At 35.4% G+C, this 26,019-nt stretch overlaps 1 protein-coding gene across 3 annotated transcripts in view; it reads left to right on the forward strand.

Annotated features, from left to right (window-relative positions):
* LOC136832242 (protein eiger-like) overlaps window positions 1-26,019 on the forward strand; it is a 195,126-nt gene that overhangs the window by 154,501 nt on the left and 14,606 nt on the right. For 2 of the 3 annotated variants that reach the window (XM_067093106.1, XM_067093107.1), the window contains exon 3: window positions 4,850-4,959. In XM_067093106.1, the coding sequence (XP_066949207.1) occupies window positions 4,850-4,959 (110 nt within the window). Of the gene's footprint in view, window positions 1-4,849; window positions 4,960-6,405; window positions 6,454-26,019 lie in introns of all 3 variants that reach the window. The other variant, XM_067093105.1, reaches the window with a different exon arrangement.

Raw genomic sequence — 26,019 nt, forward strand, 5'->3', positions numbered from 1 at the left:
ACAGTTTCATCGATAATTTCTTTTCCCCTCTATTTTTTTTTTCTTACCCTCAATGTTAAAGAACAAATTTTTTCACATTAGTATCAAGGAAGCTTTTCATACAGTTTCACCGATAATTTCTTTTACCCTCTATATTTTACTCTTTTTAGTTTTCTGTAAAATGAAACCATTGTATTGGCTTTGTCTGTCCGTCCGCACTTTTATTCTGTCCGCACTTTTTCTGTCCACACTTTTTTCTTGTCCGCTCAGATCTAAAAAGTACTGAGCTAGAGGGCTTGCAAATTGTATGTTGATTATCCAATTTCCAATCATTAAACATACCAAATTGCAGCCCACTAGCCCCAGTGCACTTTTTATTTATTTATGGTTAAAGCCACCCATAATCGTGCTTCTGGTAACGATATAGCATAGGCCACCACAGGCCGTGGTTGTTTCATGGGTCGCGGCTCATGCAGTATTATACCGAGACCACCGAAAGATAGATCTATTTTCGGTGGCCTTGGTTATATGCCAGAACGGCTGTACGAAACTCGATTAGCGCCGAAGAAAACTTCTCTATGCATTTTTTTCTTGCTTCTATTACCCTCAATGTTTAAAACATATATATATATATATATATATATATATATATATATATATATATATATATATATATATATATATATATATATATATATATATATATTTTTTTTTTTTTTAACTGTAATAACTTACAGTCTCTATTTTTCTATTTTATTTCTTTTGTGAACGGCCGCTGTCTGCTTGAGTATTTTCTCTCGCATATTTATCCCTTTATTTCCTTTTTCTTCTTTTTAAATCACTTCCAAGTTGACAGAGCGTTTACTTAATTGTATATTTGCGTATGTTGTGTTTACAACTTTATAACAACCAGCTTCGTCAATACAAACAAACAGACAGACACGTGTCAAGGGGTAAATTGATGAACTGAATAGATTAACACGAAACCAGAAGACAAGTATACACTAATGAAGACGAAGAACTTAAAAAAAAAGAATGAATGAAGAAAAAATAAATAAAAATGAAAGAACATAAAAAGTGAGGCGTAAATTTTTTAATAGCTATTTCGCAAAATTATTAAAAAGGTAGCACAAATAGATAAATAAGTAGATAGATAAGTAAATATATATATAAATAAATAAATAAATGCATTGTACATTTAATAGATAAATGAATAAATCTGTTTGGTCAGAAATAATGGGATTTATGCCAAAGCTAATTAGAATGCACAGTGCATCGTGTCAGACCCATTAGACGAGGCATACATAATTCGTTAAACCCCTCTTGTGCCATTCTTCGTTTGTTGGCATTTAATTTACTCTGGGTAATACAAAGCGTTTGTTATACACATGCATGGGGTAATGCACAGACATACGTACAAACTCACGCATATATATATATATATATATATATATATATATATATATATATATATATATATATATATATATATATATATACATATATACATATATACATATATATATATATATATATATATATAGAGATATATATATATATATATATATATATATATATATATATATATATATATACCGACACACTCATAATCACTAATTCCAAAACACACACCCACGCTCAAATGGACACACAAACACACACACACACACACACACACGTGTACACGGCAAGAGTGGGGTGATGAAACAACACCACTGAAATACAGAGCAAGATATAAGCTGATGTGATCTTCAAATGCAAATTGAAAACATCTCAAGCAGATAACCATTTCCAGTGCGAGATGAAATGATCATAAACCGTTGAGAGTTTATTTCGCATGGAGCCGAGATGAAACGAGATATAATATATTGACCCGGGAACAGTGGGTTCTCCTTTACCTGAGTCACTGTTTTCAGTTGAAAAATTATATGGAAATCCCACTGTTACACCATTTATCAAGCGGAAAAGTTCATATTTGTGTGGCAAAACAGGTACGTTTCAAGTAGTCCAGAAATATTTCATTTGATAAATTTTCAGGAATGTTCGAAGGCACAACACATGGTTAGCTATATCCATTATCATGTGAACATTTTCAGTAGTAGGACACTACTTATCGATATATATATATATATATATATATATATATATATATATATATATATATATATATATATATATATATATATATATGTGAGTGTGTAAATGAAGAGAAGTCTTTCCTTGGCATGACATATTGAGGGCTTTCAGAAAAATACAGTAATTGAACTATATCCAACAGCTTTTAACCATGAACCATAAGCAGACTGCTTTATAAAAGAATGGTAATATGGCAAAAAGGGAGAATTCAAATATGCAAAAAAACTGTCGACAGTGAGGACCTGCAAGAAACAGTAACCAATCGACCAAGAGAATGTCATCACAGCATTGTCTTCTAAGATCATGAATGTATCTTAGAAGATAATTTGGCGTCTTCGTGGTAATACCGAACAGTATCACCATCATGTAGAGGGAGAGAAAATATGACCAATGCCTTATATAAGCCGACATGGCAGACAGGTATCTGTGTACCCCTCCAAGCCGGCAACATCCGGCACACTTTCACAACCGTCCAAGCAAACTTGCAGTGTCATAAAAAGTCAAGTGGTTTCTTACAACACTTTGCAGAGGCACTCGACCATAGATGTGAAAGGGTAGCCACTTTCATTATGAACCAACATCATGGAAAAGGCATTACTTATAATAATTTGCATTGTCTGATTGTGTATTCCACTCTGAATGCAGATATAAACAGCTAAATAACTGCATATCAACCAACATTAATGATGGTAACTATAGATAGGAGACAAGAAACTATTCGTTCAATGTTACTGGAAAGCAAGTGGAAAAATGGTGATACTAATGAGCAAGTGCATTCACTCTCAGGGCTTTCCATGATAAATCACGTTTTTAAAGACAGTCTTCTCACTGACAATGCAACTGGGATCTTTTGAAATAGATTTATGTGCTCTTATTAAATATATTAACCTGATTACCTGAAGAGTGCTACATTACTGTCACCTCTGGTTCCTGTAAAGGAAAGAAAGAACATATACATGTATATATGTATACATATGTATGTATGTATGTATAGAGTCTACTGGTCACTTTTCACCAGTTACGTGTGTAATTGTAACAAGCATTTAGAATTCCTCACCCGATTTGGATACGGTTGTGACTACAAACCCTTAGGTCCAAATGCATTGAGATCAATGTATATATATATATATATATATATATATATATATATATATATATATATATATATATATATATATATGAGACTGCTTGACAACATCAAGAAAGCGAGCCATATCAGTGTCCAGGAGATGGAACAGTTAGTCCCACTCACCAGATATGTGTCAACACAAGCAGTAACTCTCTCCCAACTTGTCTTTGATGCCCCGGCGTCTCCGACTACCCCTGGTCAAGGAGGAGTCCTGTCAAGTCCTTTGGCTAACCCCCATGGCAATTTCAAGCTGTGAAGAAGACGATTATTGTCTGTAACACGAGAGCGAACGCGACTTTCCTTCTGTCAACGGGAGGGGGGGGATCTTTCCTAGTCAAATTTCTGAACCCTGTCTGGAAGGTTAGTTCTAGTTTCACACGGTTTATCTCTCTCTCTCTCTCTCTGTCTGTCTGTCTCTCTCTCTCTCTCTCTCTCTCTCTCTCTTATCACATTACTTAAGCTCTATTTGCATTAGTCATCGTCTCTGTCTGGGTCTCTTTCTCACACAAAAAAAATGAGTAAGCTCAAGTGTCTCTACATTTTACATGTATTGTTTTCTGTTTACGCGTACAGGACGAGATGAAGTATTGGGAGGCTAGGAGGCGTTAGGTTGTTCTCTAAAGCTTTTCATAATTTTGTTGACTCTTGATGTGCTTTTTTATTCGTAAAGAATATAGGTAGGTGTAAGAAATAGGAACAGATCTTTTTACCTGTTTTCATCAAATTACTTATCATTATCTTCATTTAAGATAATTTAAAACCTCCTAGCACACACATACATATATATTTTCAAATGACCTTCACTACATTCCCATTTTATTACTGAAAAATATACAATTAAATTTCTTTTAGTCTTTTAGTATTATTTTCTTTTATAAAGTATATTAAAAGCAAGCAAAATAATAATAATTTATAGTGCTCCTCATATTTGATGTTCATTTTAGAACATAATCATCATCATTATTATTATTATTATTATTATTATTATTATTATTATTATTATTATTATTATTATTATTATTAACCAAAGAAAACGAATAATTAATTCTATTTGTGTCTATTAGCACGTTATCCATTTTATTGCGAAATATCTTTTTATTAAAAACGAACTAAAATTTTCATGTCTTGATCTACACATTTAATTTATTCAATAGTAAAAACAGTAATAAGCGTCTCTTCAGCTTCACCCTCCTTCTCCATTTGGTTTTTTGTAACATTTTACTTTTTTTTTTTTTTACAATGTTTATTTTTCTTCTTCTTCTTCTTCTTCTTCTTTCTTCTTCTTCTTCTTCTTCTTCTTCTTCTTCTTCTTCTTTCTTACACTTACATTTTCTCCTTCTTTTTCTTCTTCTTCTTCTCTCTTACACTTACATTTTCTTCTTCTATTTCTTCTTCTCTCTTACACTTACATTTTCTCCTATTTCTTCTTCTTCTCTCTTACGCTTACATTTTCTCCTTCTATTTCTTCTTCTTCTCTCTTACACTTACATTTTCTCCTTCTATTTCTTCTTCTTCTCTCTTACACTAACATTTTCTCCTTCTATTTCTTCTTCTTCTCTCTTACACTTACATTTTCTTATGAGATTTCATTTCATTTTCCAACAGAATCGTTTCAATTCCGAGGGTCTTCGCCTCTACGAGTCGTTCGGAGACAGCCAAAGCAGCGACCAGCTCAACTTGGAAACGACCGAATCACCAATCAAACCTTACCACAGGTAAGTTTGGCACCGAAACTTTAGTTAGGCGAAATGAAAATGATTGCTATCAAAACGAAATGCATAAACCAAAGTATTGATAGTTTAGGTACATACACTTGCGTTGGATATCGAAAATAAAGTTATGATCCATTTCAGAGGAAAATGTTGACACCCGGAAACAGGTTAGGTATCACGTCCAAAATAGAAATTTAAAACAAAGCACTAAATTTTAGATGCCTAGATAAAAATGTTAGATATCAATGCTAAAGTAGGATCCTAAGAAGTGGAAACGGTTCAGACACCAGAAACAATGTTCGACACAAGAAGAAACGTAAAATTAAGGTCTGAAAATAATGTTTACAGTTTAGACACAGGGAAAATGTTAGGAATAAGAAACAAGAACTAGAGCTTTAACAATTTTGACACTAAATAAAAAGATATACATTTAAAAAATTGAATCGAAAGCAAAGCCATTTCACTTTTTAAAAGAAAACAATTAATTTAACCCTCAAAACTAAAGGAAGATTCATTCACAAAATTTATCACCAAACAGGAATACGTAATCATCGGAGTTAGAAAAAGTTTATCACAGCAAACACAAAACTGCAACCATTAAAATAACAGATCAGCACCAGTACAGACAATTTAGCACCAATTTAAGTTAGAGAACATAAAAGTTAGACATCAGAACAGAAATAAAAAGAAATATGAGTTGAACACTAAAGTAAGCTCTGAACAAATTACCATATACTTCCAAGTGCTTCAGATCTTCATTGTAATTCAAATATGTTTATTTCTATTTAAAGATTTCGCTTCTACAAATACAGATAAGATTTTGGGATGGATTTAATTGAAGAAAATGTGAAATTTGTGAAAATGCTGTTATCTATATCATTGAAATATATGATTCTAAGTAACGTGGCAATGAAGACATCATGGTTTTATTACAGATAAATAAATTCATATATGTATTTGATACATGTATAAATATAGAATATTTACAGTAGAATGGTTCGAATACATGATGGTATGTGTCATATCTTTTGAAGGATGAATCTAGGGTAAGAATCAAATTATAGATTTTTTTTTATTACTTGTGGATCATCCATCACGTCAGGCACTCTCCTAAAATGATTGCCTTTCGTTTGATGATTTATGTAAAATAGGCAAATGTTAAAATACACTGATGATTTTGAGAATGCAGGTAACGTCTAGATGAGAATCACCTAAACAAACTGAAAAAATTTTGAAGACTTAGGTGAAGTGTGGAGAACAAATAATATCTCAGTACACTGAAGATTTAGGTATGTAGAATCTCACCATTACGTAACTCAAGAGTGAAGGCTCTTATGACACAGTACTATGGGCTAATGTATGAACACAAGAAACAGCGTCCTGAAAACCAGTACAGTTGTGTTCGCTGTTCAACCTTCTTTTCTCTTTCACTCTCACTGGCACCTCTAGGGACGGAAGACTAGACCCGAGTGGTTCTCGTATCTTCCCACTTCCAGAGTAAGTTTTTCCAAAAAAGAGAAATGGAAAACGTTTCTTTGTAGTTAGATCTGTTTGCTTGTCCGTCCCAAAGAAAGCTCGACTTTTCTTTTATTTTCTTGCTTGTTTTAGTTTCCCCCCTTGTTTATTTGTCTGTCCAAAAACGTTGTATATCCTTTCTTGATATTTTTTGACGAATTTCTTCCTTTGTCCCTTTTCCTTTCAGGAGAACTTTGCGTTTTTATTTTTTAGCTTTCTTCTCAAGTTTCATCAAACTCTTTGTCCCCTCCAAGAGCAATGAAGTATTTACAGATTTTTAGTAATAATTGTGAATCTGTCTTGTCATTATATAACTGCTGAGGAAGAACAAGTTCTCAGATCTTCCTCACGTAACAAAACTTCTTATTAGATTTTCACTATTCCATTACACGAATTTTTACCAACCCGGTTACAAAATGTTTCCCTCCCTCAGTAAAAAGTTATAAGTTCCCCATTGCAACATCCTCATCCACCCAATTGTATCAATATTTTTCCCCCTCCCTGACTGGAATTATCGCTTTCCCTGTGACAAAATTCTTTGCTTCCTGTTTACAAAATTCTTACCACAGCAGTACAACATTCCAAAATGTGTGCTGTCAGTTGCTTACAATAACGGCAAGTAGTTTTGTATGCTAATGTATAATAACAGACGAATAGTCTCAGCGTTTGATAAGTTTTCTATTAATATTGTTTATTAATAACCTTATAATAGATCTATTGACGTAATTAGCTTGACAAGCAGATCACAAAGATACACAAGAAGTGGCCATGCTACTTGGTGTATCAATACGTATCACATATGTATTTTAATTTTGCTTTTTCAAGGCATCAGGTAGAGGTGGTTTTAATAATGGTGTTGTATTGTGTCCTTTTGGCTTTATTTATTTGAACTGTCTAAGTGTTTTAGCTTGCATTTTGATCTGAATTGTGTGGATAACTGTTTAAGAAAAATTACTGACCTAACCAGACTCAAAGGTAAGTATCTAGCAATATGTTTTACTTTATACTGTGAAGAAATATACATGTATCATTATATGCTTTATAGATTTATAGATCTCGTAGATTTACACAGCCATCTTAATCTCACAAAATTGTAAAAATTTTTCATTGTACTGTACTGTGCTGGAGCAAGAATTGAAAAAATTTATCACCAGCTTTATCAGTGCTGAAAATAAACATGTAATTTCTATATGGTTTAGAAATGATTGACAATAAGTTACATAGACTGTTAATTCTGAGGCTTTTTGTATTCAGATAAGTGGGTTGTAATTTTGGGGCCATGTACCTCCAGGTAATTAGACTGTCATTTTTTGGGCCTTTTACGTTCAGATAACTTGGTTGCCATTTTTGGAGCCTTTTACGTTCATATAACTTGGTTGCCATTTTTGGGACCTTTTGCATATACATAACTTGGTCGCCATTTTTGGGACCTTTTACATATAGATAACTTGGTTACCATTTTTGGGACCTTTTACAATAGGTAACTTGGTTGTCATTTTTGGGGCCTTTTACGTTCATATAACTTGGTTGCCATTTTTGGGACCTTTTACATATACATAGCTTGGTTGCCATTTTTGGGACCTTTTACACATGAATAACTTGGTTGCCATTTTTGGGACCTTTTACATATAGGTAACTTGGTTGTCATTCTTGGGGCCTTTTACGTTCATATAACTTGGTTGCCATTTTTGGGACCTTTTACATATACATAACGTGGTTGCCGTTTTTGGGACCTTTTATATATAGATAACTGGGGTGAGGTTTTGGGGACCTTTTATATATAGATAACTGGGGTGACGTTTTTGGGACCTTTTATATATAGATAAATGGGGTGACGTTTTTGGGACCTTTTATAAATAGATAACTGGGGTAATTTTTTGGGGTTCTTTTACGTTCAGGTAATCGATTCGACATAATTTAGATCTCTTCATTTTACACGAATAAATCGAAATAGATCAGATAAATCAAAAGGTCTTTCTAAAAGTCTTGTTCAGATGAAAGATAACTGAGATGGAATTTTAGTGAGTTGTTATTGTAAGAAAATTTCAAAATGGAGTAAGAAATGCCAATGAGTAATAATCCCAAGATAAGTAATAAATACTACAAGTTCAGTTGGGTTATATTACTTCTGGATTAGCTAAAAGTGATATACAGCATGTATTTGGCACATGTCAGAATTTTTCATAATTTGGTTAACTTGTAAGTTCGAAAGTCAGTCCCTTCATATTGTTCGCACTTAGGATGTGGAAGTCTCTAACTTCTGTCACACAGATAGTTTGTGTCTTTAAAGAAGGTACATTAGAATAACTGATTTCTCCCCCTCTTCCCCTTCACCCACCAACTGCCTCTCCCTACTTTAATATCCAACTCAAATTTTATCTGTCTTGCAGTCTCGATTTTCTGACTACAAAAAATAATATCTCGTAAAAGACAACGAATTATATTTAAAAAAATGAAGCGAGATCGGTTAATAAGAAGTAAATCAAACGAGTTGAAACTTCCAGCATCAAAAATATGTCATCACAAAAGAAGTTCCAAATTATATACTAGTAATCAAGCCAAGAGGCAGATGAACATTTCCTTGGGGGGGAAATAAAGAATAGACACCTTTCCAAGATCAGGTGAAGGAAAATAATTAAACTCGAATCGCTGCATGAGTTTCACAAACAAAGGCATCGGAAGACAAAGGTCAGATGAGTGAGTTTGAATTTGTTTGACTGACAGTCCTCAACGTTGCATCGACATATTTACGATCTTCGATCAGACTCACTCAGACTAACCTAAAGCCATGAACTATTTGATATCGCAACAATGTTCAAAACCAGCTTTGCTGAGATGGATTCAAGATGAGTTTTTCTAGGACACAGAAAACACGACAGAAAGTGTCTCAGAAATGACAATATTGAGACTAAAGGAGACATTGGTTCCTAGTTTTTCATTTTCCTCCTCGTTACTTCCGTATATCCAATAAAGAAACATTGTGTTTGCTGAGTAATAAGCAACTCCGTGGTAAAAACAGTCAAATAAACAGGATAAACACATAGGTAAAAGCTGTTGTAAACAGGAGAAACATCGGAGAGACTTGTTCAAGAAATGTGGTTCTTGTTCAGGTGAGTAAACCTGATGTGACATATCTCTCGTCTATCAGATTCCTTGTATTTAATGTTAGAGGAGCTCAGACACAGTAGAAACAACAATAACAACAACATAACAAACAGCTACAACACCCTACTGTCGTTTTCTCCAGATTCTTCCGCGTTTGGGAGAGGTAAATAAGCAACTTTCAATAACTCTCGCGATTTCAAGACCTTTCGGATTAAGCGAGAGAAGAAAATCTCCAAGAAACCTTCTCGTCTTCGTGAAATCTTTCGAACAACAACTGGAAACTTTTGTTTCCAAGAGGTTTTCGAATTCAAACAAGAAATAAAAACAAGTTACAAAACAAAGCGCTCAAAATATCTCTCGTTTTCTCCCGAGACCTTGTAGACATATTCAAAGCAGTTTTCCTCAAAAGGCCGACCCAGAGAAAATCCCGTTTGCCTTGTCACATTTTCTCTCTCTCTCTCTCTCTCTCTCTCTCTCTCTCTCTCTCTCTCTCTCCCACACCCCTTTCCTTTATTCTTTTTCAGTTGTGTGTTTAACACCGTTATGTTAAGTGACGTGACACACACTTTTCCTGTGAAGACAATGGCAACATCTAAGAGAAACGTTTGTTTGACTGAGGTTAACTGGAGAGAACCGAGCTATACTATAAAGCAATTAATTGGTTTCGCGATTGACGGATGAACCAAGGTCACTAATTAGGCCTCCATTCATTTGAGACCATTTCCCAAGGAAGGAAAAAAATTAATTGAGTATATCATGAAATATGAATCCTAATACAGAAATTCTGTATTTGATTTTCCCCCGGGAGAAGAGGAGTCAGTGTGACTGAACTGTAGGTTCTGTAACGGGTTACTGTCAATCGTGGCTTGCTCTGCCTTGTGGGCAAAGCTCTCTCTCTCTCTCTCTCTCTCCTGGAAGCAAGCACCGGTTGGTTACCCCTGCGAATGGTTAGCAAAAAGTTTTAATTTTATCTCTGTAATGAAAGTTACGTTCATGACGACGTCGTAATGGACTTATTCATTTCACGGTAGTTTAGACAGAGGCAAACTAACGAAAGTCAAGGCACACACACACACACACACACACACACACACACACACACACACACACACACACACACACACACACATATATATATATATATATATATATATATATATATATATATCAAGAAATAATACATAAGTTGCATATAATTGCTCTATGAATAAAACGGGAAAAATTTCGTTTAGACATTAAAATATATTTACAATTTAAAACAACCAATGCCAGCTGGGTGAAGAAGACCCTGAAAACGTGTAATTACCTTGCATCATACCGTTACGAGCCTGGTACCGTTAGCAGGATGCCTTAGCTACCTGCAGAAAGGGAACATAAATAGTTGCGAGTGCTTGTTCCACTGGTACAAAGCTCTGGATTTCTCTTCCTGCCAATGTTTTCTCTTTCTTGTTTATCAGGCAATAAACAGCGACAATTAGATTGCTTTTAGTGTTGAGAAATTTAGTTCCACTTCGTAGAAACCATATTTATGACGTGAGCACTTGTGGAGTTTAATTCTTATCTTGTTGATAGGAAGTAATGTTTGATAAAAGACACATTCTTTAAAAGTATTCAAAGACGAGAGAGAGAGAGAGAGAGAGAGAGAGAGAGAGAGAGAGAGAGAGAGAGAGAGAGAGAGAGAGAGATCTCCGGTCTGATTGTTTGTTGATTTAATGATAACGATTAAGAAAGTCCAGTTTTTTATTGCGTGAACGCTCACAATTATGAACGATATTTTTATTGAATAGTAAAATGTAAATATTTTGGAAAAGTTTGAAAAATTCCTTCAAACTTTGTTGCAAGCTGTTTAGCTCTAATGAAAAGCAGGTTCTTTTAGACACCCCCCCAAATTCGCAGAGGTTCCAAAAACAATGGTTATTCCCCTCAGCAACAGAGCAATCACGGAACCGACATAACTGAAATTCTTTTCTGGCGACGTGATTTGACCAGCAGCTTAAATGTCGACATAGGTTGAAGCTATTGTCTTTCGTAGGCCAAACACCACTCGCTGATTGTCTTCCAATCTGGCAGAGGAGGAGGAGGGGGAGGAGGAAGAGGAGGAGGAGGACCCTCAGGGAGTAAAGGCACTGGTCGAAGGAGCCTACAGGAGGAGGGGCTAGGAAAGGCGTCATGAGGGGCTCAGGGAGGGCGTAGGGCGTAGGTCATGTGACGCTAGAATCGCTAATCCAGTGAACCCTTAGTTCAACAACACAACGGTTGTTAAATCTAACATTCGCGATAACTGGCTGGTATTATTGTACATGATGTTCCCCGCCCCTCCTCAGCAACCACCTACCCCTCCCCTCCCAACAAAAAAAAAAAGAAGAAAGGTTCAGCTATGACCAGGAGTGTTACAATGAACTGGGACAATCTTCATTTGGGAGATGATTTGACGCGTGGATGGTCAAGTGACTCTATCAACAAGCACAATACCTTTTATCATTATATTTTTTACTCAAACTAATTCAGATCTTCTCCTCAGCCTACGCGACTTTCTTCTCCTTCTTCCTCTTCTTCAACCCCACCCTCTCCTCCTGCTCCTCCTCCTCCCCCTCCTGCACCTCCTTCCCCTAACCTCCGCCCCCGCCCCTAGCGAACATTCCTGGCGTTCAAGGCATTACAAATATAGACGCGGAGCCAGTTTATGTTGCATTAAGAACGCGGATGCCTTTAGAATTATCCGCCATGATGACTGTTCCGTCTTGGGACGAGGAAGCGGTAATGAATTAAGACCTTTTCGCTACGCGAGGGCTCAAAGGAAAACAAACTGGAGGCGATAATGATTGGAACTCCATTTCAAGAGACCTTTATTTTCTTTTGCTTTCTTGAGTGTAAAGGGCAACTACCACCGTTAAGATTATTCAGACGCTGTTAAAGAAACTTTTTATTTACGATTTTTTCTTGACGTTACGAAAGGCAACTGAAAAACAGGTTTTGCTTCAGTAACTGACGAAGATTTTGAAGTAATTATTTGAATTTCATTCCAAAGTGCATTTTCGCCTGTATTTATTATTATTTTCTATTTTTCTATTCCAAAACGTGGGCGGGTGTATATATTTTCTTGGCAAGAGTACCGAGAGTTTTCCTTATATGTTTTTAAAAATTTTGTCTAGTTCTACATCTAAAACACCGTGTATGCTTCCGATTACTGTCGTCAGCCACGCGTTTCGGAAAAGAAAAAAATATTCAAGACCAATTTTAACGTTTCTCGTAATAGATGTTTCTTGAAAATGCCTTTGAAAGTTATTTTTAATTTTAACTTAAAACTGATTATTTTAAATGTCGGATATCGATGCAGGGCATAATTCAGTGTCTGCTAATGCCAGAGTATTTTTGAACATAAGATAAATATAAGATTCTAGTGGCTTTTCACTCTCTTTGAAGACAGGGCCATTGATATCGATATATTAAAATCTGTTCATGGGCATAGACTAAGACATAGACTAAGGCATAGACATAGACTAAGACATAGACATAGAATGAGAATTGGTTAAGAGAGGGTAACGAAAGATGAGAGGGGAATTTAAAATATTTTGAAAAAAAAAGTACCGAAGAATTGGAAAATCCAAGACATGGACCAAGACATAGACATAGACTAAGACATAGACTAACACATAGACATAGAATGGGAGTTGGTTAAGAAAAGGTAACGAAAGATGAGAGGAGAATTTAAAATATTAAAAAAAAGAAGTACCGAAGAATTGGAAACTCCTCATCGCAACCGCGCGCGAATTACCTCAGAATGACGAAGCTATTTATACTTACAAGGAAAAATTACGCAAAAAAAAAAAAAATTGCTTTTGTATCCTACTCGAACACAAACATCGATGATGCATATATTTCGAGATCTGCCTTTCGCGCATGCGCACGCTCCCGAGAGTAGAATTATACCTCAGAGTGACGAAGCGATTCACGCCCTGAAAGAATAACCATAAGAGATAAAATGGACCTTTGTATTCGGGGACTCCATCATGATTTGCAGCCCTCACGTCGCTGGACTGAAGCTCCTGCCGGCGTTCAGGAGAACAGAGGCAAATGAGGCGGTCAAAAACGACATACCGGCTTCTGAAAGTCACTACCTTAGGAAGGTCGGGGTCAGGCGAACTTGGGAGTGGAAAGGTTATTTATTTTATGTGCTTGTTTGGATGGATTCGTTCTTGGAGTTCTGCTGCTTTCGTGTGTACTGAGGTGTGATTTTGTTTACTTTAATATATATATATATATATATATATATATATATATATATATATATATATATATATATATATATATATATATATATTATATATATAGATATATATATATATATATATATATATATATATATATATATATATATATATATATATATATATATATATATATATATATACCCACACGCACAGAGATATGCTGTATATGTGTGTGTGTATGGTGAGAGTGTTTAAGTTAATATATTAATCTATGTATGCATATCAATAAGGAAATAGCTGCAAGACCTCTAAAATATATTGTGAATATACAAACGTATCCAAAGAATCACAAAGTGAAAAATGGTGAAGAGATAATAAGAAATTAAAAAGGATTTCTTTGTTGGCCACTTATTTTACATTTATATTACCCCTTGCCTCCAACCAAGGGCGAACTTCGAGGCTCGTGAATTAAATTTTCTGAATCACCTTATACAAGATATTTTTACGTCACGGTAATATTCACAAACCTTATTCATCCGGCGTTTCATAAAATTTTCGGGAAGGGTGAATGAGGACCATAGAGGTCATTCACACTGGTCCGCTGGTATAGTGGTCAGTGCCGTGGTATGCCATTCAGATGTGGCGGGTTCGCGTCTCCCCCAGGGCGATGAAAAATCACTGGTTCTCTATCATGATCAGTTACTGCTGCAGTGTGGGGTCTGCGGTGGGAGGTTGAAACCAAAGTTTATTTGGAAGTTTGAATTTCAAGTCAATTGGCCCTTTGTGGGCTTGTTTTTTGTGAATAGGTTTCATCTATAATAATAATAATAATAATAATAATAATAATAATAATAATAATAATAATAATAATAATTGTAATGTTGGTTCGGTTGCAGATCAGGAGACAAGTTCCTACAGATGTGTTAAACTTTAGTGCCAATTATGTACAAACAAGATTGCCTTGGAAGCTTCCATTTCTCACGTGGAATTTATCATACTGAGAATGTGGAATATATCATAAAAAAATATATATAATTTTGTTGAAGTTAATTTGATATAGCATATAGTGTCTTTTATGTCGACGAGAATACTTTCCCAGTTAAATAATATTTACCTTTTGTACTCAAGCGAACTTACAACGTTCTGGGTGTTGATGACCAATACGTTTGCGATGCCAATTATGCTGAAGACCCAAAGGAACAGAGGTTCCTCACGGGCTAAATTACGAGCCACGAACAGCATAACAAAGCGGGTGACTCACCCAACACACCTAGTTCGCATTACTGTTGCCTAATAGCGACCGAGTGACCTAACCAAGGATCGAGTTTCAGCACAAGGCCAAGGGTTGACTGTATTGCAATATCTGTTACAACACTGACAAATGTTGAGGATACAGAGACCTGTAATGGGAGATTGTGTACCCATAGATCACTGGCCCGTTTCTTCCTGTGCATCCGGGAATGACATAATCCCCTGGAAGTCTGGAAGTCCTGAGACCCCAGTGAAGGATTTTCGTTGGATGAGATGACTGGAGGACGTCAGTCAGTGGACTGGGGAAAAATGAATTTCGTGTGTTCACTGTCGAGGAAAATGACACGTGCCAAAATGCTCACGTAAGCGAACGCATGAAAGGTAAACATATCAGTATAACCATGCGAGAATTATAAGCCTCAGTAGTGTTAAAAATATTTATGTACAGAGTTTAAAACGATAGGGAGAGACTTTCAGATGAGGGATACTGAGTAGTATCTGAAAATCTCTCCATATCGTTTTTAACTCTGTACATAAATATTTTTAACACTACTTTGGCTTTTAATTCTAGATATTATAACCTCGTTACAGGGTCACCTTGTTTCAATATAACTATTGCTTTTCCAAAAGTGCTTCTCAGTGAACTGATAAGAAGCAGCATCGATAAACAAAGTACTTTTAATGAAGCTCCCACGATAGATAAAAGATGCTTCTATTTAACATTGTAATCATGAACTCATTAGTAACTTTTATCAGTGATTCAGTAACATAAAACTCTATAGAGCACAGTGCTTCAGTGCTTGAATACCTCACTATAATCATAAAAGAACAGACCATATATGTTGTAGGCTCATCCAGTCGAGGTTATAATTAAACGAGTTCGGGTCGTTTCGGCCGTAAGTCATTTAGGCCGTAAGCACGTTTACGTGCAAAATGGGCGCCGTGTTTAGTACCATCCCCTTGGGGATGTAAGCAAAACATAAAATAATAACGGTAAATACCATAGACATAACGGTAAATATCATAAACATAACGTCTTACATTGTTTTGGATGTTACGGCCCAAGTGACTTACGACCGAAACGACCAGGACCGTTTTAAACACGCAAACATCATGGTCCAACTCATGGTCTAACTCCAGAAGTGAACAGGTAAATTAAGAGCCTAAATAGGCCATCCGTAAAATGTAACTCAAGCAGTATACAAGGACATCCAGTTAATATGCAGTTAATATGATTTAAAGCAGAGCCAATGTTAAGCTTCCAGTTAGATCAAAAACATGCAGTTCATATGAAATAATACAAGGAGTTGGTAGCAAGCTCCTAGTAAGACCATAAAAATGTAAGCCATATGATACAATTGTGACAAGCAGGAAGCCTCTAGCAAGATCATTCCTAATTAAGTCATAAATATCAACTAACATAATAAGCGAGGACAACTTGTAAGACAATAAGCGTGCCATCCAAATGCTTTATCTCCTACAGTAAACAGGCTAATCCCAGTAAAAGATAAACCTGTTGTCCATGAGATGTGATACACGTAGTTAACAGGAAAATACCGGTAAGATAACAAACATGTCATCTGCAAGATCTATGGCCTGTAGTAAATAAAAGAATATAAACATGCAATCCACACGATCTATCCCATGCGACAGAATTATCACGCTTGCTTTATAAACTGCCATTTTCAAAATGTGCTAGATACAATCTTTATCTGCATGTTTGTTGACATAATGCATAATCGAGATATGATGGCATAACAAAGTAAAGGCCGGGAAGTAGCACTTTGGGACCTGAAGAGAGACTTTGTATTCAGTTGTGGAGAGAGAGAGAGAGAAAGAGGGTTAATCTGTATTAACATCTTTAACAGACAGAGGAGAGCATTCTTATCACTGGAATCTGTAAAAGAGAGAGAGAGAGAGAGAGAGAGAGAGAGAGAGAGAGAGAGAGAGAGAGAGAGAGAGAGAGAGAATTAATCTCATTATAGAATACCTGTATCACAGAAAGGAGGCTGTTATTTTTAACTAAAGTCTATAAGAAAGAGAGGGTTGTTGGCTTTCATTAAAATCTATAACAGGGAGAGAGAGAGAGAGAGAGAGAGAGAGAGAGAGAGGAGAGAGAGAGAGAGAGAGAGAGAGAGAGGATATACCTGCGTGAATATCTATATCAGACAGAGATCGTTATTTTTCACTAGGATCTACAAGAGCGGGAGAGAGAGAGCTAAAGGTTATCCATTAACATCCATAACAGAGAGAGAGAGAGAGAGAGAGAGAGAGGGGGGGGAGTTAATTTGCATTAACATCTATAACAGAGAGATCGCCATTTTTCACTACAACGTAAAGAGAGGTAGAGAGAGAAATAAAGATCATCTTCACTAACATCCATAATAGAGAGAGAGAGAGAGAGAGAGAGAGAGAGAGAGAGAGAGAGAGAGAGAGAGAGAGAGAGAGAGAGAGAGAGAGATAATCAGCATTAACATCTATATCAGAGTGAAAAAGTTATTTTTCACTGAAGTCTATAAGAGAGAGAGAGAGAGAGAGAGAGAGAGAGAGAGTTAAAGGTTATTCATTAACATCCATAACAGAGAGAGAGAGAGAGAGAGAGAGAGAGAGAGAGAAATAACAGAGAGAGAGAGAGAGAGAGAGAGAGAGAGAGAAATAATCAGCAATAACATCTATATCAGAGAGAAAAGGTCATTATTTTTGTACTGAAGTTTATAGGAGAGAGTGAGAGAGTTAAAGGTTATTCATTAACATCCATAACAGAGAGAGAGAGAGAGAGAGAGAGAGAGAGAGAGAGAGAGAGAGAGAGAGAGAGAAAGAGAGAGAATCTTGACCCTGCAAGCACCCAGATACTGCCAAAGGCCTCCCCTTACCCTCCGCAACAAACAGTTGTGAGTTGGATCCTCATTACCTAATGCCACGTGACCTGGCCCTTATTAATGCGGGCGGTGTCACTGTGTACAAAATATGCGATAAGAACAATCCGGTAACCATATATTAGGACTTCTGGCGCCGCTCGTATTGGCTAGCATGTGTCTTTTAGAAGGTTCTTTTTTTTATGCGTTTCTCTCTTTTTTTTTTAGCCTATCTATCTATCTATCTATCTATCTAGCTATATGTCTGTCTGTCTATCTATCTATAAACTTTTTCTGTCTAATTGACCCTATATTTCTGTAGAATCATTTATCATCTGTCAATTATGGTTTAATTTTGTTGTTCTCTAAGATATTATCGATATCTATCTATCTATCTATATATATATATATATATATATATATATAGTATATATATCTATATGTATATATATATATATATATATATATATATATATATATATATATATATAATATATTATATATATATATATATATATATATATATATAAATATATATATATATATGTTTACTTTTTTAGAATAATTAGAAAACGACTGAGCAAACAAAAAAAGCAAGCTTTATCTAGTAGCCCTGATCGTATCTTTGTTTACAGAATTGAAACATGACCCTGGGTCTCATTGTGACCTATTGCCATTCGCAACGGACCCTCATGAGGTCAGCTGCACGACTCATTAGCAGTGGTTATTTTGTTTTTCGAGATGGGGCGTTGACCCTACACTCATCATGTCGTCTCATTTCTCTTGCCTGAGTGAATTGACTCCCAGTGCAGATGTACTCGCACAGATGAGAAATATGTAGTAGTTCACTGGAATTTTCAATTGGGTTGAGATTTTTTGACATTAAATGTCTCTCAAATTTTAGGTAGAGGTTTTAAAATAATACCATCAGGTGTTTTTAACTTTCCAAACCTGATATGAACCTATGGCGTTTCTGTGAACTTCTTCCAAAAACTTTCAATTTACTGTTTTAGAAGTTTTGAATTTGCTAAACTTCATGGTGAACTTCGAAGATCTCTGGCAACCGCTCTCGTTAAAGCAATCAAAGTTTGTCGTTAAAACTGAACGAATTTCCCTAAAATCTAACTGCAAAAATGAGTGAAACTGATTAAGTCAGACTTTTAATCTTTGTAATGATTAAATCAGACCTTTTCGTTTTTGTAATGATTAAATCAGACCTTTCATCCTTGTAATGATTAAATCAGACCTTTTCATCTTTGTAAACCTCTTGGATAAAGGTTTTACCCTTTCAATACCCTTAGTGTAATTAAAGAAAGAAAAAACTGAGCAGAGACCAAGACAAGGTTATCAATATTAACGAGTAATGACAAAAGTGAGGCTCGAGAGGTTATAACATTAATTTTTATGAGCTCGGAAAAAACGAATAGCTTTATGAGCTGCGACGTTAATCTATGTGGGCATGAAAAAAATAATTAGCTTTTGCCAGTTAGAACTCAATTTTTATGGCTTCGTTGAACCCGAAGTCATATAATGTATGTACCAAATGAATTTCACGCCGATGAAATAAAAAGAAAAAAAAAAAGACACACAAAACAGTCATGGAGTCTGTTGATGGCCTTGACAGTGAATGATAACCGCTGATGATGGAAGCTCCCTCGAGACTTCATTATATGTTGAGCTTAAATGCTATCAAGATATTTTTAGATGACTTTTTTTTTCCTTGATATGATGCAAAGAATTTGTATCTGTGCTTTACTGAGGCAACATTCCCATGAGAGCGTTTTTCTGCTCATTACAGACATCTATCTCACTCAATCTATTTCTGTTCTCCGTCTTCATACCTTCCTTTGTCTCATACCTTCCTTTGCCTCGTTTATAATTTCCGTTTCTCTCTCTCTCTCTCTCTCTCTCTCTCATATTTTAATCATTCTTCCCACATCTGTAACACTTTCTCTGAATCTCTCATTTACTCCAATATTATATTCTCTAATACATTTTTTCACCATCTTCCTGTACATCTCTTAACACTTCTTCTGAATGTCCTTACTACTCCAATATTACATTTTCTCTCATTCTCTCTCTTTCATTTTTTCACCTATCTCTCCTTTGTATATCTCTAACACTTTCTTCTGAATCTCTCATTTACTCCAATATTATATTTTCTCTCTCTCTCTCTCTCTCTCTCTCTCTCTCTCTAAACTCTCATTTTTCACCATTCCTCCCTGTATATCTCTAACACTTTCTTCTGAATCTCCACACCCAACATTACATCTTCTCTCTCTCTCTCCCTCTCTCTCCGAACCAGTTACTTATCTTTTCTCTATATCTTTTACCACCACCACTACCCACCCCCCAACACTCACCCCTTCTCTCTCCATATTCTTACTCTCCTTCCAAATCTTATCACGCTCTTCCTTTTATTCCACTTGTCTTATTTCATTTTCTTTAACCCCTCCCCCAACTTCAACCCATCCCTGCTCTTCCTCCTTTTCTAACACCCCACTCTTCCTCCTACCTCCCACCCACCCAACCCCCCTCCCCCCACCAGCCTCCACTATAAACAAGCCACCGTATATGATTTATGAGCGACTGTTTTCCTCATCATAGTCCGCCATCCGAGGAGGCAGAGGCAAAGGTAACAAACAACGAAGTAGAGACTCGTCTCCCTGTCTCTCTCTCTCTCTCTCTCTCTCTCTCTCTCTCTCTCTCTCTCTCTCTCTCTCTCTCTGTTTGTTTGTGTGTCTGTCTGTTCGTGTGGCTGGCCTTAGCAACACGATTGATTCCTCGCCCGTTTAAGCTTCTTGAAAAGTTACTCAGTTATTCGTTTTAGTTTTCTGTGAGAGAAAACTGCTGCGCCGGCTCTGTCTGTCCGTCGGCACTTTATTCTGTCCGCACTTTTTCTGTCCGCCCTCAGATTTCTAGGAAACTTCTGAGGCTAGAGGGTCGCAAATTGGTATGGTGGTCATCCACCCTCCAATCATCAAACGTAACAAATTGCAGCCATCTAGCCTCAGTAGTTTTTATCTTATTAAAGGTTAAACTTAGCCATAATCGTGCGTCTGGCAATGATACAGGACAGGCCACCACCGGGACGTGGTTGAAGTTTCATAGGCCGCGGCTCATACAGCATTTTACTGAGATAGATCTATTTTCGGTGGCCTTGATTATACGCTGTACAGAAAACTTGATTTCGCAGAAGAAACTTTGGCGCATTTTTACCTTGTTTTTTGTTAATAAGAAAATGTATAGAAATATATTTTAAACGATGTTTGCTTAAGAGTTCCTGTCACTTTTGACGGGACAGGTACACCAGTCAAAAGAGAAATCGAGTGAGAAGCTGCCATTCAAGTGTCTTTCATAAAATTAGTCTGTGGGGTAATTTTCCGATTAATTTAGTGGAAAAAAATTTAAATAGACATTCATATGGTAACTTGTAAACAATATACAATAATTTAGAATTTTTTCCTGAAGATCTTCGGGGAGAAAAGAGACAATATAAAATTATTTCCAATTTTTCTTGATATCACACAAAAGCAGTCGTTGTGTCATTTAGTTTCGTGGAAGTGAATGACTTGAGCCGAAATGGGAATGTCATCTTTCCATTAAATAAATAATGAGCTGTTGCGCATCTTAAATAAATAAATTAGGCGAAACTAATTTTCTGCCGGCTCCTGTTTGCTTTAGCGTCTTGAGAGAGAGTAATGAATCAAAAGGAACTGTCCTTTTCTAACTTCTAGATGAAATGAGAATTGAGGGCTTCATTTTGGACTTACGATCGTGAGAGAGAGAAAAAAGTGAACAAGAATGGACAGTGAATATACGGCAATTGCTGCTATTAACTTCCTAATTAAACAACAGTTGCGACGCTAGATAACTCCCGCTCAATCAAGCAGGCCTCCCTTTATAGGCTGATGAGGCTGATATTATACTGGAGGTGTTGGGGAATATTTTTCCAACCCAACCTCTTTCGTTTTATTTAACCTCCCTGGCGAGTGTTAATTAGGAAAAAGCAAATACTTTTTTCAACCCAACCTACCCTCTCATTCTTCTCTGGGGTTAGATGAGGTTGAGTTAAACAGGGAGTAAAGGAAAATCTTTTCCCCTCAGTCCATTCACTTACATCCTAACGCATTCTTAATACGGTTGGAGGCAGAGGCGCCTCGCCACTGCAATACTAAGGCGTCTGGCGCCAGCCGAGGTCAACCAAAGAGGCAGGTCCCCACCGGATCTAATCCTTCTGCTGTAGCCATAGCGTGGCGACGAATGTGACGCTTGGATCCTAGAGGCAGCTACTGAAGATTCTTTCTATTTTTTCTTTATGAAAGTCAAACAAAACGCGAAGGAAATCTCATTAAGAGAAGCATGAAACTCAACATTGGAAATGTAATCACACCAGCAACCACTACCGCTACTACTATATTGTTGCTGCTACTACTATTATTGTTAATAATAATAATAATAATAATAATAATAATAATAATAATAATAATAATAATAATAATAATAATAATAATTCTGATACAAAACTTATACAAAACGGTACCAGTACTATAATCTAATATAAATTCCTATGAGCACCTTTAATATCTTTTCTTTAACTTTCCCTCTCTCTCTTTTGGTGTTAAGAGCAAATTGACGCTATCACATACTCTTTTCTCCCATGTATGGCGCGCAGGATATGTCCAAGCCATCTCTACCTCCCTTTCATTGTTATGTCTCTGATGGAATAAAATTATTCAGTTCCGTCCAATGCAGATTATAAGAAAATTATAAGAAAGTACGATAAACATTGTACTTTCTTATAATTTTCGTATGACTTTCTTATCATTTCCTTATCCCTGTTAACAGGTCTACTTTACTTAAGTTGCAACAAATCATACTTTTAGTTTTCTGTGTGCCGAAACCATTTTGTGCGGCTGTTTTTTGTTCGTCCGTCCGCACTTTATGTTCGTCCGCAGTTTTTCTGTCCGCCCCGGTCTGAAAACCGCTGGAGGCTGGAGGGCTGAAAATTGGTACGCTGATCATCCACCTCCAAATCATCAAATATACCAAATTCCAGCCCTAGCCCCAGTAGTTTTTATTTTTATTTAAGGTTAAAGTTAGCTAATCGTGCCCAGGCAATAATATAGGATAGGCCGCAACCGACCGTGGTCAGGTTTCCATGGGCCGCGCTCATACAGATGTTACACTGAAGACCACCGAAAAGATATATCTATTTTCGCGGTCTTGATTACACGCCTCCATGGCTTATTAAATCCTCGGATTACCCAAAGCCTCGGAGCATTTTTTTACTTGTTTTCTAACGATTCTCACTAAAAAAAACTAATTGGCTCACCCATTTATAAGCCTATTTTATAAGATCAATAAAACGTAATTCATCTCTCTATCACTCGGCGTCCGATCCCTCCCAGTCAATCAGATATTTGTGGTTTTCCATGTTTACAACCTCAGATAATGTTTTTACTTTATAAAAGATTGATGTTTCTTCGATGTTACAACTGATAATTACTCCTGATAATTACTCCTGATAATTTCTAATTAGCCAGTTATTTATGTTCTCCCGATGTTACGACACCCGATAATGTTCTACACGAGTTATTTATGTTCTTTCGACGTCAGGGGTCTTGACAAAATATAATTAGTGGCTTCATTATGTCATTTTCGTGTCACTTATCTGCTTTATTTCCTTCCGATAAAGGGGTCGAGTGTCATTAGCATAAGTTGATCTCCGACTCGGGAGAGAATAAAACCAGTTGCTTATTTAATTAACTAAATAGTATTATGTTATTACAAAAGGACAGAAAGTGGAGGAAAGAAGCAAAGAGAAAATAGCCAAGATGGAGGTATTGTTGCAGAATAAAATTATTGAAAACGAATAAAAAAAAACAAAAAAGTGAAAATGGTGGTATGATTTTAAGGAAAATATGGAGCACTATAGTTAATATTACTAGTTAATATTACTGTATTAAAAAAAGAGATGGAATGCGGTGCAATGAAAAATAGGAAAAGAGTAATCTATCTGGGATACTATCTTAATACAAAAGACGTGAAATATGTTGAAAAGAACAGAAATTTAATAATGATGTATATGTATATGTATTGTATATATATATATATGTGTGTATATATATATATATATATATATATATATATATATATAAATATATATATATATATATATATATATATATATATATATATATATATATATTATAGTATATATATATATATATATATATATATATATTATACATATACATATATATATATGTATATGTGTGTGTGTATATAAATATAACAATAATACAGAAATATGATAATAATAAATTTGAACATTACTTGAGATGAAAAAGACGATAAGAATAGTAATGATGAAGATACTATTTTAGTATCAAAGGATGGAATAAAGGTAAAACGAAGAGAAAGAAAGAAAGATTTGAACCAAATTTTATCCTTTCTAGATTTTATCTTTTCTATCTTTGTGATCATATGATACCTTCACTGGATATCTTCATCTGAAAATTAATAGATAAAGAATAAAAACAAGTAAAAAATGCGCAGAAGTTTCTTCGGCGCAATCGAGTTTTCTGTACAACGTATAATGCGCATGAAAAATCTCAGCCGCGGCCCATGAAACTTTCAGCCACAGCTCCGGTGGTGACTCAGTTGTTGGTGCAATTCTAAGCGGTGCCAGATGCATCGATCATGGCATAACTTTTAAAAATTACATAGAATAAAAAACTACTGAGGCCAGAGGGTTGCAATTTGGAATGTTTGATGACTGGAGGGTGGATGATTAACATACCAATTTGCAGCCCTCTTGCCTCAGTAGCTTTTAAGATCTGAAGGTGGACAGACAGATAAAAAGCCATCTCAATAGTTTTCTTTTACGGAAAACTAAAAATGAATAAATGTTACTTGAAGAAGTGAATATTAATTTCTTTCTTCTTATCCTTTTTTTCCCCTTTCTCCTGCATTGCGCCAGGTCGTGAATTTTTTCCGTAAATAGAAACTAATAATAACTTGGTTTTATTCATAACATCCAGGGAATGTTTAGTGTTATTTATAATTTTCTTATTCTATTCTTAATGTTCTTTGCCCTTTCCACGTAGGGACTTTCTGTTTTATTACCTCTTCCTTGACAAGCCAATAGTCTTCTCGGATTGAGTCGTTATTATGGTCCTTATACAACAACAACAACAACAACAACAATAATAATAATAATAATAATAATAATAATAATAATAATAATAGCTGTCCAAAGTTCATTTATTCCTTAACGTTTGTGTAGTACAGCTTTTATATAATTTACCTGCTGCCACGTAGAAACTCATTCGGGGTATAATAATAACAATAATAATAATAATAATAATAATAATAATAATAATAAAATTCTTTGGTAACAGACGCAGAGAGAAGAAGATACAAATAACAAACACTCCTTGTGATTGCAAAATAGCAAAGTGCGTCTCTCCTTAACAGATATATACTCTGATTTACTTGTCTATTTATTTATTTCCTCATGTTTATCAGTAACTGAGTAATTATTGTAATTTTCTGTGTTTTTTCTTTACGCATGATTATTTTATATTGCGGAAGTTTCATGTTTAGGTTAACTGACCTTTCGGTTTGTTACGCAAGAATATGCGCACATTCTGATAAATAATAATAGAAGCATTAATAATAATAGTATGATAATAATTTCCGATTTTTAAATCAGTCAAATCTAGAGTATTGAGCACTTTATCTTAACGACCAATTGCCTTTATATTATTCCGAAGACGTTCAGGTACAGCGGAGCTAAATATTCAAACCTGCCCCCCTCAAAGGCAATAAATAAAAGCAATAAATAAAGAGAAAGAAAATATCGGTTTAGAAAGGAATGCAAAATTCTATACACACTCCTTCTCTTCAAAGGTCAACGCGATGATGTTATCGCCAGTGGTAAGCTGGGTCTTTAATCTTTCAACGCGGGGCGAATACTTTGGGTTGGCTCATTCTGGTTTGGCGTGTTTTGTATGTATGTGTGTATGTATACATGTTATATGTAATATATGTATGTTTATATATATATATATATATATATATATATATATATATATATATATATATATATATATATATAT

Source organism: Macrobrachium rosenbergii, chromosome 49 (genome assembly GCF_040412425.1).
Source record: "Macrobrachium rosenbergii isolate ZJJX-2024 chromosome 49, ASM4041242v1, whole genome shotgun sequence".
Lineage (NCBI taxonomy): Eukaryota > Metazoa > Arthropoda > Malacostraca > Decapoda > Palaemonidae > Macrobrachium > Macrobrachium rosenbergii.